The following is a 13,792-nucleotide window of genomic DNA, read 5'->3' on the forward strand; positions in this document are numbered from 1 at the left end:
GACTTGAACCAGGGTCGGTGAGGTTACATACGCTCCCAGCACCCTGACTCTTTTTACTAGCACTGTTTTTTGGTGGAGTAGTTGTCTGTAACGGTGAGTCATGAACGCTCTGTGTACAACTGAAGAGGCAGGACAGGGTCGACTGTTTGATGTTTTCACCCAACTACATAAAATGTTCTTGGGATTATTTTTTCCTTTGTTTTCTCCATTTTCTAAAGCGTAAATTATAATTGCACAAACAAAACAGGTGGATGGAAACATTCCTTTTGTATTTTAAAGTTAATTCAAGTTAGTTTAACTGGTTATGAACGGTCTCAATATAGTAATGGGCCTTCAGCAGCGACCAGCCCGCCACGCACAGACCCAGATCCGGCTTTGCAGTCGGAGGGGAGCTCAGCGCTCTGCAGCAGCGTCTCCTCCTCCGGCCAGGAGCAGAGCTTCACCTCTCCGTACCGCTGGGAGCCGACACCGACACCACGCTGCTGGAGAACCAGGGTGTAATGTTGGACCCGCTGACGGGAACGGAGGCACGGGAGAACCAGAACAGCGCGTAGCCGACTGTCAAGGCTCTGGTGCTCGGAAACACTACCGCTTTCCTCCACAGGAACACCAAAATCAACACAAAATTGAAGTTCCTCGTAGCAGCTTTAATATGTTCAAATTACTTCCTGACAAACAAGGCATGTTCGGAGATTCAACGGGCACCAGACCATAAATAAAACAGTACATGAACCCAATCAGCCGCTCTACAGTGATATTGGGAACCAACACGCTGTGGCTGCAAGGAATAAAAAACAGACTTGTAATAAAAGCTTATGTCATTCACTTACCGGATGCAACAACTGTGCTGGCCCAAAGCGTGTTCTCAATACTCAGACTCTCATGGACCTGTGGATCTGCGTCTTCCTACAGGGGAAGACAAAGAGAAGCTTGTGTGACTAAGGTAGGGCAGTGTAGTGCAAAGCACAGAAAGCCACGTTGAATGAATGAATTAACTAATTAGCATTGTTCAGTGTGGGCCTGGAGCAAACAAACAAAACCACGACCATTAATGTTTATAAAAAATAAATGATCTTTCAAAAAGCTGAAACAGGCTTCAACTTTCACTTCCTGACAGAATTTAATTCGGAAGGCTCTTACAATATTTGATTTAATCATTATAAAAAGATAGTAAAACGTGTTCAACCTTGGCTCACATTCAGAGGAATGTCTTTACAGTCCATGTAGTGATCAGAAATACTATAGCAATGACTTATATACTCAGCTGTGTATATACTAAATTCTGCCTGAATTCTACCTTTCAGCTGTCTCGAGGTGAGGAAAAGGAGCTGAGCTGAGAGCCCACACGGGCTCCTCTGTGCCATTAATTTTCACAAGCACCTGACACAGTTGTGCAGACTGAAGCAATACAGTGGTCCCTTTATCAATACTTTCACTAGAACTGGCATGGCGATAGAGGCTCCTTTTAAAAAAACAGTATAGAGAGAACACGTAGATGAGATTTCAGTGATAAAAAAGCCCCTGGAGAGCCTCTTGTTTCACCCCCCCCCTTCTGTTTTACCCCTCTCTCTTAAATAAAGAAGAAAGCTGGAAATGGCTGGAGTCAGGAGTGCAGAGTCGAGGCTCCAGTTTCGGCTCAAATTGCCTGCCCGATATGATAATTATGATACCTAAGCAGCCACATCCTGTCAATCCACTCAGACGTGGGAAGAGGTGCATGAAAAATAAATGGCAGGTTGCAGAGCGCTCGACCGCTCTGACATTGGCATCGCACTGCAGCGTTCATAACTGCAGAGGGGGTCTCGATATAGGCCGCAGAAACAAAGCCACCATATCCGTCTCGAGGAAAAGAAAAGAGAAACCCTCATAAATAGGTAAGTTCATTTGCTGCGGATCTGTGGGAACCCTTTTTTTTTTTTTTTTCTCTCCCCCCATCCTGCTCAGACTAAAAGCACACGCTATGCAAAGGAAGGCCGCGGAGGATGAATGAGCGGAGGAAGTGCTCGCTCACTAAGCCTGGTGTGTGGCCAAGAGTGAAGACGGGCCACAAAGCCTCCCTTTGTACTGGAGCTCTGCTCTCTGTGGGGGCTGCGCTAATCTGCTATTAATAAAAAAAAAATTCACCGAGCAACAAGCAGGACGGGATGGATGGAGCTGGAGCTGCGAGAGAACCTGCCTGTGATGTAAGATGTATGGTTGCCTGAGATAACAACAGGCCCGGATGGACACAGACTCTCATTGTCAACACACGGCGGTGATACACAGCGGTGATACACGTCTTCTATGTCAACCCGGCCTCTATAGAAATACTCTGCGTGTGTTTAACGGGTCGTAAAAACGTCAGCGAGCTACTGTACCCGCGTGAAGTTCCCCTCAAAGCTGTGGATGTCCAGCTGAGGCCTCTGGGCGTAGACGTAGGAGCTGATGGAGAAGAGGTCCTGAGACAAGGAGGCATGAAGGAGCAGCATTAATACATTCATATACAACTCACAAGTCTTATTTAATCAATTACCACAGTTAGTGATTCTTTTACATACAGATTTCTTTTTTTTTTATAGTGACAAACATTTTTGCTTGGTGCTGTGTAGGAATGCAAATATTGAATATTTTGATTGTCGATGAATGTGACAAATATTTTCTCCGTTAGTCGATTAGTTGTTTGGTCAAATGTCAGAAAAATGTCGAAAAGAGAGAAAGATGGCGTCATCAAATGTCTTGTTTGGATATTCAGTTTACTGTAACAGAGAGGAGTAAAGAAACCAGAAAATATTCATATTTAAGAAGCTGGAATCAGAGAATTTTGACTTTTTTTTTTCTTTAAAAATGACTCAAACTGATTAATCAAATATTAATATAGTTGCAGATTAGTTTGACATAGTTGACATCTAATCAATCAATCGTTTCAGCCGTAATGCTGTGTATGATTTTTGGAACTTTGAGTATACTTTACATTCACGCTGCAATCCTTCAGTGTCAACTAAACTCCTACAAAGACATAATTGTCCTCAAGCATGAAAATTCATTCCCAACCTTGGAAATGATGATTTCACAAGATAACCTCAACTGAAGGTCCACTTACATGAACATGTCATGGTCCTCAAGTGAGACAACAAAAAGACGAGTGCACCTTCAGTTTCTCCATTCTCCCTTCAGGTGCAAAATGGACCTGCGCTCTCATATTTTAGAATAAATATTGGATATTTATTATTGGATGCCATAAGTCTTCAATCATCTGCTTCTCTCAGTCATCCCAGCATGTAGGAGTGCAGTCTTTGGCCCGTCAGGCACCTAACACCTTTTCTTTGGAACTAAACTGAGTGTAAATATTAAATTATTCAGTTAAGCGGGCTGTTAGAGCCAGGCAGCCCTCAGTCATGCTCAGATCGTGTTCTCCTGGTGAGAACATGGGGCAGAGCGGTTCAGAGAGGAGCAGGGAGGATTATTTTACTGAACCCCCATCGGAGAGTAGTGTTGCTCCGGCATTTCACAGAGCAATGCTCAGAGACTCAGGGGCATCTTCACGCATTAAGAGAGATCAGTGCGGCTGCACAGCCAATTGGAATGATTGAGTGGTTTTAGAGCAGACACAAGTCTGAATGTAGTCAGTACTCTCAAGTCGTTGGTGGTTATCAAACTTAAAGAGTAAGCTCGGTATTTTTTAAGCGACTAATGGGGACAATCTTTTTTTTAAATTGTATGGTTCAGTATTGGCTGAATTGCTGCTTTTGCTCGATCCGGCCTGTTTGTTTACGTGTCCAACCAAGTCTCGCTCAAGGAGAAGTCTCATTTTTGAAATATCGTGAGATGTGATTCGTTGCTGGAAGGCAACGGTGGAAACGTGAGTGAGAGTTGGAGAGAGGAGTGCTGGGAAGAGTTGGAGAGTTTGCCTTGTTGGCGTACAGAAAGCGTAGCTCTGTGTGATCTAAAAGACTTTCAAGGTTCGTGGTTGAACATTTGAATGAATTCGACAAAGTGGATGAGATTATTCAGAAGGACACTTTGTCCTTCGGCGAGACTTGGTGAGACACTAAATAACAAACAGACCAGATCAAGCGAAAAGGAAAAGAAGAAGTTTATTTATCTGTAGGGGCCTTTCCATAATGTTGTCAGGCAGACTTTCCACCATCACAGATATCAAGCACCCTCTTCTGCCTCTTGCTATCTTCACGTCTCTTGAAACTCTACACTGTAATGGGAAAATATGTCATAGTCTCATGTGAAGGTTTAAAGAATGTAAGTCCTAAAAGTGCAGACACCAAACTGTAGTTTCAGTAGATGACTTTAATTAGTTTAGTATCCAGGTGTCTTGTTATCTGTTATCTTGTGCACTGTTTCTTTCTTCTTCGTAAGACAGAGACACAGAGAGGCCTTGATTAACAGAGATCCTCTGTTTGAAATACTTTTGACTTCCTTTGTGACGCATTATCTGAAGTTGTAAAGGCGTAAACCTTTGCATGCAGATATGATGTGTGAGGGTAAAGAATGTCTATTCTGTCTCTGCAATGGTCATTTTAACGATGTCACAGTGGCTTCAAAGGAAGCGTCTGTTGTGAGTTTAAACTGATTATTGTAAGGCAAACTGTGAACAAAGGGATTTGCAAACAGGAGATAAAGCATCTTCCTGACTGTCTTAAATGAAGTATACTAAGGCTCGAAGGATGACCTGCCTTTAACTGTGTTCTTTGTGTATTCTTGTTAGCTAAAGCAGATAACAGGAAGCTGTCTGAGTATAAATGTCCATGCATTGTGACTGTTAAGCAGAGCACTCATACAGATCACTGCAATGTGTCTGTGAGACTGTTCTCTTTGCTTGCAAGCAAATAAATTGACTTTACCAACCTTGATCGTTCATCAAAACTCTGTTTTACTTTATATTGATAGAAAACCTCAACTTTCTTCTCCCGACTAGTCATAAGAAATATTCCACAACAACACGGATGCCACGGCTCATTCATCAAAACGACTTGCTGAAACTTTAATTCTCTGATCACACCAAGTGGCAAAAAAAAAAACAGCAACAATCGACTCAACTTAAATGTGAAGTATTGAGTATCGCCTCCAGTTAGAGGGAAGGTCCAGACTGTTGCTGCTCTCTGTCGTCGGTGATTAGGTTTCCATCACGGCCAGGCAACTTCATTTGATGAGCAATGCTTTTAGAGATAACGGAACAACTCGTCCACTCATTCACACGGTTTGTCTATTACCAGAGGTGCACTACGTCGTAATGTGTCCGTACCCCCACTGCAGGAAGCCGCTGCGTGCAGCCGACAGCAACCTTCAGCTTCCAGTCCGTTTCTCCGTCCAGCTGGTCTGTTCTGATGAAACATGAACCTGACAAAAAAAAAAAAAGGAGGACAGAAATGCCATCAAGACTGATGTGTTGGGTCTGTTGGCCACAAGCTGCAACTACAGGACACCAAAAAAAAAGGTGTTGTGGGTCAAAACGCCAGTCCTCCCATTCATTTAAATGTAGGTTAGTGTGTTTAGGCTGCGGCGAACCGCAGGGTATTTCATAAAAACAAATTCCCAGAGTCAACTTTGGGAGAAACGCAACTCAACGTCGCGGAGGCCAATCACGTAACCTGCGATCTATGGACTACTCAAATCAAAAGCTGCCTAGGGGTAAATGCTAAACACAAAAAGAAGAAAAGTCAGTGAATTGACTCTGTAGTGTTAGTTACAGAGTCATATCTAGCTAATGTTTGCTGACATTAGCCACAATAAGACGCTGGTCACACCAGACCAACCCTAAATGCAATGAGTTGATGAAGAGTGCAGTTTGTAGCTTAATAATTCAACTTTTCATTTGTTAGAGGAACACAAGGTTTTCATCTTTTATGACTTGCACACTTTTAATCAAAGACAAAAGGTTTTCATGGCTGTATCACAAGAAAATCGATGATTTTATATATATTTTCACAAGATTCAGTGTTAAATATTGAATTTCTTTTGGGAACCCTGGAAGGTTCTGAAGGTTTAATCAATGTTCAGCCAACAGACATTTGACCGTTTTGAGAAATTTCTTTGGAGTTTGTGTTAAATAGAGCCCTTACTGCTTGAATGGCACACATCTTTAAAAAAGTACACCCATTCAGCTTGTAACACTGATACATTACTATAATAAACTAGCACGTCAAACACCAACAGCACAGTGCATTAGAGCCGGTAGCTCAACGCAGAGCGTCTGTGGCTGCTGTGGACACCGCAAGGTCCGATAAACATTGAGCAGTCGTGACCTGTATTGATCCGAGGTATTATTACATATGAAACTGATGGATGAGAGCAGCTATTTGACACAGAGGGCAAAGGGCAGCGATAAACCATCCCTGGAGGGTTACCTATGATGGAAAACATTAACACGAGGAGGATGAATCATGCCTTCCTTCTGCTGCAATGGCACTCACATAGCATCCCTGAGATGTGTGTGTGTGTGTGTGTGTGTGTGTGTACGAGTATTTGAAAGACAAAGTCCAAGAGACCGTATGTGTGAAAGATAAAGATGCGTTTATGTGTGTGTGTGTGTGTGTGTGTGTGTGTGTGTGTGTTAGAGGCATTAAGACGTCAACAACTCCCTGCCAAGCATATTGACACATCACAGATTGATGGAAATGATGTCCTCAGAACATTTCCTCCTGGTGCCCCTTAGAAAAGAGCCGGGATGCAGCTCATTGATTAATTGGGATTTGCATCATCAGTCACTAAAGAATGGGACATAAATCATATGAATCACAGGTCGCTGTGGAAATGATGTCAAAAGACTGAAAGTGTGGGGAAAAAAAGACAGAGTTCCATTTCTCATGTGAATGATCTTCACACCGTTGGTTAAAGTGCCACAACAAGTTCCACTGTAATGCGTTCTGTCTGTTTACCCTATTTTATTTCTACATTACTATTTCTTACAAAGGTTTATCAATGTTTCTACAACTTAAAGGGGTAGTTTGGATTGTAGTAGTTTGTATGAGGTACTTTTTCATACTTGATGGAGTATAATGGATGGCGGTCGACACGCCCCCCAGTATGGAGAAGCAGGCAGCATGGGAGCCAAGCAATGTGCTGCTGTGGACAGGGGCAGCAGCGAAACCTACTTAAGCCCCCTAACAGAAAGGCCCGCCTAAGAAGAATCGGTCCGTTTAAGTGCACGATGTATTCAGAGTATTGTCACCGCTGTGACTTGCCGCCAGACAGTCTTCTTCAACAGGGAACTGAAGCAGATCTCTGTGCTCTCTTCTAAGCCACAAGACTCCGTTCGTGTTTTTGTGTGACTTTGGTGTTTTAAATGCTTAGTTTGATTCACTAAAGCCACACAATAACAGAAACTATCTGACCGATTGGGGCGGCGGAGGACCAGCAACTCCGGGTTCTGTGAGGCAATGGAGTCTGGTGGTTTTGAAGATGGCATAGATAACTGCTTCACTTCCCCGTCGGACTGCCTTGCTCCCGTGCTGGTACTCCTGTTTTTTTTTGTTTTTTTTGCAAACTGGGGAATGCCGACCGTCATCTACTGTAGGTTATACACCGACTACGGATAAGTACCTCATACAACTAAATACAAACTATCTCTTTAAGACATTTATCAATCCAGGAGGAGTTTTGCTGATCAGGAATATGTCTTGTCAGCATTGATAAAGTTACACCAACAGTTTGTCTGCTCACCATTTTTCTCCGATGTTCTCAGGAATATCATGTCTGCAGGAATCCTTTGGTTCTACAAAAAAGAAAGAAGAAGAAGAAGAAGAAGAAGAGTGCATATGGCGCTGTGTTGCTGAGCACTGTGACAGAAGCCAGATGAATCTTCCTGAATAATTAAACAAGGTCAATACGTTGACCAGAGGGTGAAGGAGAAACCGCTTCTTAAAGACTGTCTAACCCACAGTAATGGACATTTAGCAGCAGCTACATTTCATGTTGGCTGAGCTGAAACCAAAGAATCACATGCTTAACATGTGATTGGGAGGTTTATAGTATCAAAGGTGCATTATCGGTTTCACAGTCACAGTGAAGCAAAACTCACTCCAACACTGATTTACACTGTGCCTCAAATCCTGTGAAGTTATTCTATCTGCTTTAAAGTGGCTGGTCAGCTTCTCAAAATCCCCTAAAAATCCCCTTTTTCCTCTTTTGGAGGTGGTGAGAATGAGCAGTGATGCATAAAATCACTGATGTGAAACAAGAATAGAAAAGAATTACATTGAAAACTTTCACAAAAATGGAAAATTAGGGAAAGAGGCAAATCAGTTCCCACCCCAAAATCAAAGATATGTATTTTATATCTTGGTGTGAACTGTCTCTTTAAATGGAGTGAATTCTGAGAAGCTGGTGAAGTAATGCACTCACTCGCTTTGTAATGTAGTCACATCGTACTGTAACACCAGTGATGCAAACGGATGTTGGAAGTTGAAAGCAGAACTTAATTCTTCGCCTTTGTCGAACACACAACACCAGCCTCTTCTGAAGCAGACTGCTTTCTGAGAGAACTGGATTATAATAAGGCTGCAGCCACATGTACAGAATGCATTCTGAATTGCTTACTTCCTAATTAATGATCTGAAGTTGACTCTATTGTTATCATAAACTTAAACTGGAGGCAACTAAACAGCTGTTCACACATAATACAGTATTTGGTAGAGTGGTGTTTGTCACAGAAAACGGATCTTTTTACAACATGTAAAGACATCTAGAGGAATCATCCAGATTTACCTTATCGACGATGATCAGGTCCCCGACCTGTATGTCTGAACTCTTCACTTGAATTTTACCTAAAGAAAAAAGAGACCAACTTCACATCAGAATTAGACGGTTCATTTTCAAGATATGCTGCTGTGAACGTTTTAATTGCTGTTAAATAAAATATTGGTTTTGATTTCTGGCACTTGAAAAAGACGCCGACTCTCTAAAACCACACCCCACTTTTTGCTATTTCTCTCTCTCTCTCCCCCCTTCTACCAGATTGATGACCTCCAGCATGATAATGTAATACCCCTCTGTTTTCATCTCTGGACAAAAACAATCGCACACAGGGTCACTCTCAATTTTATTGCCTCAATATCCGCCGCAACCCTTCTTCTTCTTCTTCTGTGCTCACAAGCACACATAACTATCTATGTACATGCACATGAGCACATGGAGGGTGTGTGATGCTACACACGGTCACAGACACCACACAGGGGGATTTCACCACACATTCAACAAAGGGACAGAGCTTAGATCATACGGTGTTGAGAAACGGAGCGAGAGAAAAGAAATCGATGCAATCACAGCGAGAGGAATGACTTCTGTTACAAGTGTAGATCCAGCGGAGTGCCGTCTTCTAGCTCGACTATATACGCCGGAAGCAGACCGTGAGGAGGAGTGTGGACAGATGTCGCTCACCTCGCACTGTGAGCTTGCTGTAGAGTTGAGAGTTCATCTCTTTGTCGCGTTGGTACCGTCGCACTTCATCCACGGCCTCTCGCGTTATCGTAACGGCCAACACGAAACCCTGGGAGACAAACGCAAAAGGCGTCAAGATCGTTTAGAAAGCTTCATTAATACCAGAACCCATCAACATATACAGCTTACTTTGACACACACATGTAAGGGTCACGTGTCACTTTATCAACTCTTAATACAAATACAAGTCACTTTTAACTTGGAACAGTCTGAACTTCGGAATCTCACAAACTGTTTGCCTTTATCTTTTTCTGGAAGAACAATGTTAAACATCTTAAATCATTAATTACAATACACAGCCGGAAACTGTCAATTCAGTTAAAACTACGTGGGATAAAGGCCATTGTAGGTAGAACATTTAGTTCAATTATGGACCAAGGAGAGTAAAAAAAAACTTTAATATTCTCTAACATCATAAAGTCAGAAATTTACAAACAAAAGCTTTGTTGTTGTTGTCGTTGTTAAGGAACCACATTGCTTCAATTTGCAAGGTGTCATCATATAACACACGCAAATGTTAAACACTGCCGTAACGACATTACATTAATATTATACCAGTATTTATGTTCATAAAACAACACAAGAAGAACATGAAAGAAACCGTTTCACCGTCCGTGCCGTAAGAACACGACTTTAGGCGGTTTCTCACTGGGCGGCTCACGTTACCACAGTGTGTAGCAGCGGCGTGTGAGATGTGACGAGGTTGAGTCAACTTTGCAAAGTGAAGCAATGTGGTTCCTTGGACGTTTTTCCTGGTAAATGTTCTTCTATTGGTTCGTAAGAATGACTATGAAGTTTGTAGAGTGTAAATAAGTAGGTGATCGGTTTGGTTGTAGGTCTGCAACAAACGATTATCCTAACTATTGATTCATCTGAAGATCATCTTCTTGATTCATCAATCAAAGTGTTCAAAAACAAATAGTGAAAAACTAAATAAACCCAAAGACATTCTTTTCACAAAGACACATAAAGAAAGTAAAGCAGCAACGTCTCACACAGCTGGAACGAGAGAAAATGACTGAAACGAGTAATTGATTATCAAAATACTCAATTAACCAATCAATCATTTCAGCTCCAACTGTTTTTTTGTGATTTGAGACCAAATCATTTATCAGCATCCATTACAGTGTATAAGCTGAAGTGCGTTTACCAGAGGTGCCCAGTACGTGTACAAGTATCCGATTTTCAGAGACGGCACAAACTGGGAGCAGGCCACCACCAGGAAGTAGAGATTGAGGAAGAACTTGAACTGCTGGTAGAGAACCTGAGAGGAGAGAAGAAGACGGCGAGTCAGCGAGGTGAGCCGAGGACGACGATAAAACAAAGAGGGCGGGGATGGGTTACTGTACATGTGTACAGAGGTGGAATCAGATACATGTCAATGCTGGTAACTTTACATTAACCTAATGGAAACTCACACGGCACGGTGACTTGGTGCAGAATAAACAGATAACCACCATAATGAATGAAGAAGGAAAACTGGCCAACTGTCTTGAATCACACAGAACAAAGTGCCACCTGCGACGTACCGAGGGCTCTTTGCTAATGGGCTATCCATCAACAAGGATCCCTTAGTATTCCATTCATCTAAGGTCAGATTTTGAATAATGTTTGCAATAATGAGAGCCTTGCGTCTGGTCACAGATTATCTGAGGCACCGCGATCAATTGACGGCGCGCTCTGCGGTTAATGAACCCCCGTGACCTTTGGAGGAAAAATGCACACTGCTGAACTCAATTTGTGTGTATTTAATAATTCATCGCGGTGGGAGAAAAACAGAGCCGTTGTGCTCGCCGTCGATGAGAAAATCTGCGTCTCTAACAGACAGTTGACATTTTATGGCCCGGGCCAAAAGGCGGCTCCTCTTAATCATGGAAGCGTTTGGTTTTTTGAATAAGTAAGTCTGATGGATCTCTAATGTCCCCGACAGTGTAAACCCTTAACCTAATGACAGAACAGTTAACAATTAGAACCAGCGCATGCTACTGTGCTTCACATACTGGTAATCTGAGACATATTTCAACTGGAAGGGACGAAGTGCCACTGTGGGAACATTGACTCAAAAGAAAAGCCATAACGTCTGTGTTTCAGAGCATTTAAAGTGACATCCATTGCATAAGGAAGGACGGTGAACCGAACACTAATCAGACTCACCCCAGGCACAAAGGTGAAGATGTTGTACTTCTGGTTTTTGATGGCGTTTTTGGGGTACTTCTCCTCACACTTCTCCGGGCAGCCGAGCCAAACCGTCCTGGCCTTCAGCTCCTTCTTCCTCCGACAGCAACGGGCCAGGCAGTCGCAGCAGCTGAGAGAGAAACGCATCCATATGATTCAGTGGAAGCCGCACCAACCACACACGCTGCTAAATGGATCGGGCCCAAAACTAACAATCAATTTAATCATGAAATCAATCCGACAATTACTTTCTTCATCAATAGATTCATTATTTGCTTTGGAAAACGTCCAGATATATGTAAAAAAAAAAAGAAAAAGATTTCCCCAAAGCCTTGGTGACATCTTTATGTTGCTTGTTTTTTTCATTACATACGAAGTCAATGCCAAGATGTGAATAGGTGCCAATCTGTGCCGGGGCGACGTGAATAAATGTGTATGCGCTGCCGTATTTATGCCTAGATGAAGCTATTTTGAGGTTTGGTGGAGCAGCTACAATGTTAGCGTAGCATGGCTGTGATCGATCCAAACTCCATTCACAAATCATCATTAACTAGTTATTGGTCCGTTTGCTGCAATTAAATCACAGCAAATTCTGTGTATTTTGGTTTCATACCGCTGCGGTGAACTGGATGTGGTATATACATGGCGGTAAGCTCCTCCTCCTCCTAACTGGCCCATCTTGCGTGAGTGACGCACATAAACACGAATGAGTACCTGAGGTGAAAATACACTTCGCAGCACCATCACGTAGGACAAAGAGAAGCAGAAAATACTAACAATTAAGAAGCTGGGAAATAGCTTGGCATTTTTTTTTGCTTTGCTTCGCATCTGTCATGGATTTTACGTTTTTACATTAAAACATTTTGTTTTTTCAACAGACCCTTTTATTTTATTTATTTTTTACAGCCAATAATATTTTCATAAACGTGTTAATTAGATCTTCCAGGCTTCTTTTGACACACGTTCATGAAGAAGCTATTTGCTTACAGGGCTTTAAATGTCTCTCTCAAGGAAGGAAGTCCCTTTGCTAGTGCTGTGTTTTAGAGCAGAGTATGCTGTATGTGTGTGTGCGCACACATTATACCGTTTGGCTGATTTCCCCTCATGTTGACTCTAACATGCTAAGAACACACAACTGTGTTATTATTGTGAGATTGTCAAAGTCCTAAGAAGAGATGGATTGTGGGTTGACATTCACTTTAAAAAAAAAAAAAAGTATTTGACTTTCCATCAACCTGCTAATGACTACATTGGGGCTTATCTAGCATATCTGATATCAAACGCAAACAGAGGTGTAGTGTGGGTGTAAATTACAATGAGAGCGGCTGTGAGCGTGACCTAAACTGGCACCTGAGCAGTGGTGGGGGGGGGGGGGGGGGTCGGTGTATACCGTCATGCTGATCGACTTGGCTTTTCCACTTTCTAAGCAAGTTGGCAAAACATAAAGCTAAATAAATCAACTTTGGTATAAAAAATAAAAAATAAAGTCTTGTTTGCGTTGGCCTCGATGTTCTCTGCCTCTGTGCACTCCGGGGCCACTTTCATAAGAGACATTTATTTGAGCAAATGAATGCTATTCAAATAATATGCCATTTGAACAGTCGGGGCTTATTCAGCGTGAATTATTTGTGTTTTATAATCCCACACTAAGCACACATAAAATTACTGGAAAGCATCAAACTGGTCAGCTGTGAAAAATCCGATTTGTTCATTAGTGGGGGGGGGGAATCAATATGCAGCCTTCAACCGGAGACGCACCACTAACGACAGGACGGCACAGAAAACAGAATATTCTATGAAATTCCTACATCGGTAAATGTTTCTTTTTGGGGTTTGGTGCTGCGCAAACATTTGTTTATAAGTGTCACGTGTTATTGTTCTGCCGTGAACAAACACACGCCCCTCAGAAAGCCGCATCTTTAGAGGGCAAAACCTGTCAAATGAATCATTAGCTGGATAAAACCCGCAGCGTTCCGTTTGAGCAGCACATCTTTTTGGGTTGATGGTGCGCATCGAGGAACTCGACCAAAAATAAATAAATAATAAAAGAAAACACAGCCTTATCCTCTCTCCGCGCTTCACGCACAGCTACCGGTGCGTTTGAAATCCAAACTGATCGTCGACGAGCGCGCTGACTGACATTATACACTGTGACACATTTACAGAATGACAAAACACGGACAACTTT

At 42.4% G+C, this 13,792-nt stretch overlaps 1 protein-coding gene across 4 annotated transcripts in view; it reads right to left on the reverse strand.

Annotated features, from left to right (window-relative positions):
• Positions 1 to 13,792, reverse strand: part of atp9b (ATPase phospholipid transporting 9B) — a 43,661-nt gene that overhangs the window by 25,451 nt on the left and 4,418 nt on the right. For all 4 annotated transcript variants that reach the window (XM_076105448.1, XM_076105450.1, XM_076105451.1 and 1 more), the window contains 8 exons: positions 11,584 to 11,734; positions 10,580 to 10,693; positions 9,370 to 9,478; positions 8,698 to 8,756; positions 7,654 to 7,705; positions 5,237 to 5,331; positions 2,358 to 2,438; positions 831 to 906 (listed from right to left, as the gene is read on the reverse strand). In XM_076105448.1, the coding sequence (XP_075961563.1) occupies positions 831 to 906; positions 2,358 to 2,438; positions 5,237 to 5,331; positions 7,654 to 7,705; positions 8,698 to 8,756; positions 9,370 to 9,478; positions 10,580 to 10,693; positions 11,584 to 11,734 (737 nt within the window). The remainder of the gene's footprint in view (positions 1 to 830; positions 907 to 2,357; positions 2,439 to 5,236; positions 5,332 to 7,653; positions 7,706 to 8,697; positions 8,757 to 9,369; positions 9,479 to 10,579; positions 10,694 to 11,583; positions 11,735 to 13,792) is intronic.

The sequence above is a fragment of the Anarhichas minor genome, unplaced genomic scaffold, assembly GCF_050575085.1.
Source record: "Anarhichas minor isolate MPS153535 unplaced genomic scaffold, ASM5057508v1 ptg000033l, whole genome shotgun sequence".
NCBI lineage: Eukaryota > Metazoa > Chordata > Actinopteri > Perciformes > Anarhichadidae > Anarhichas > Anarhichas minor.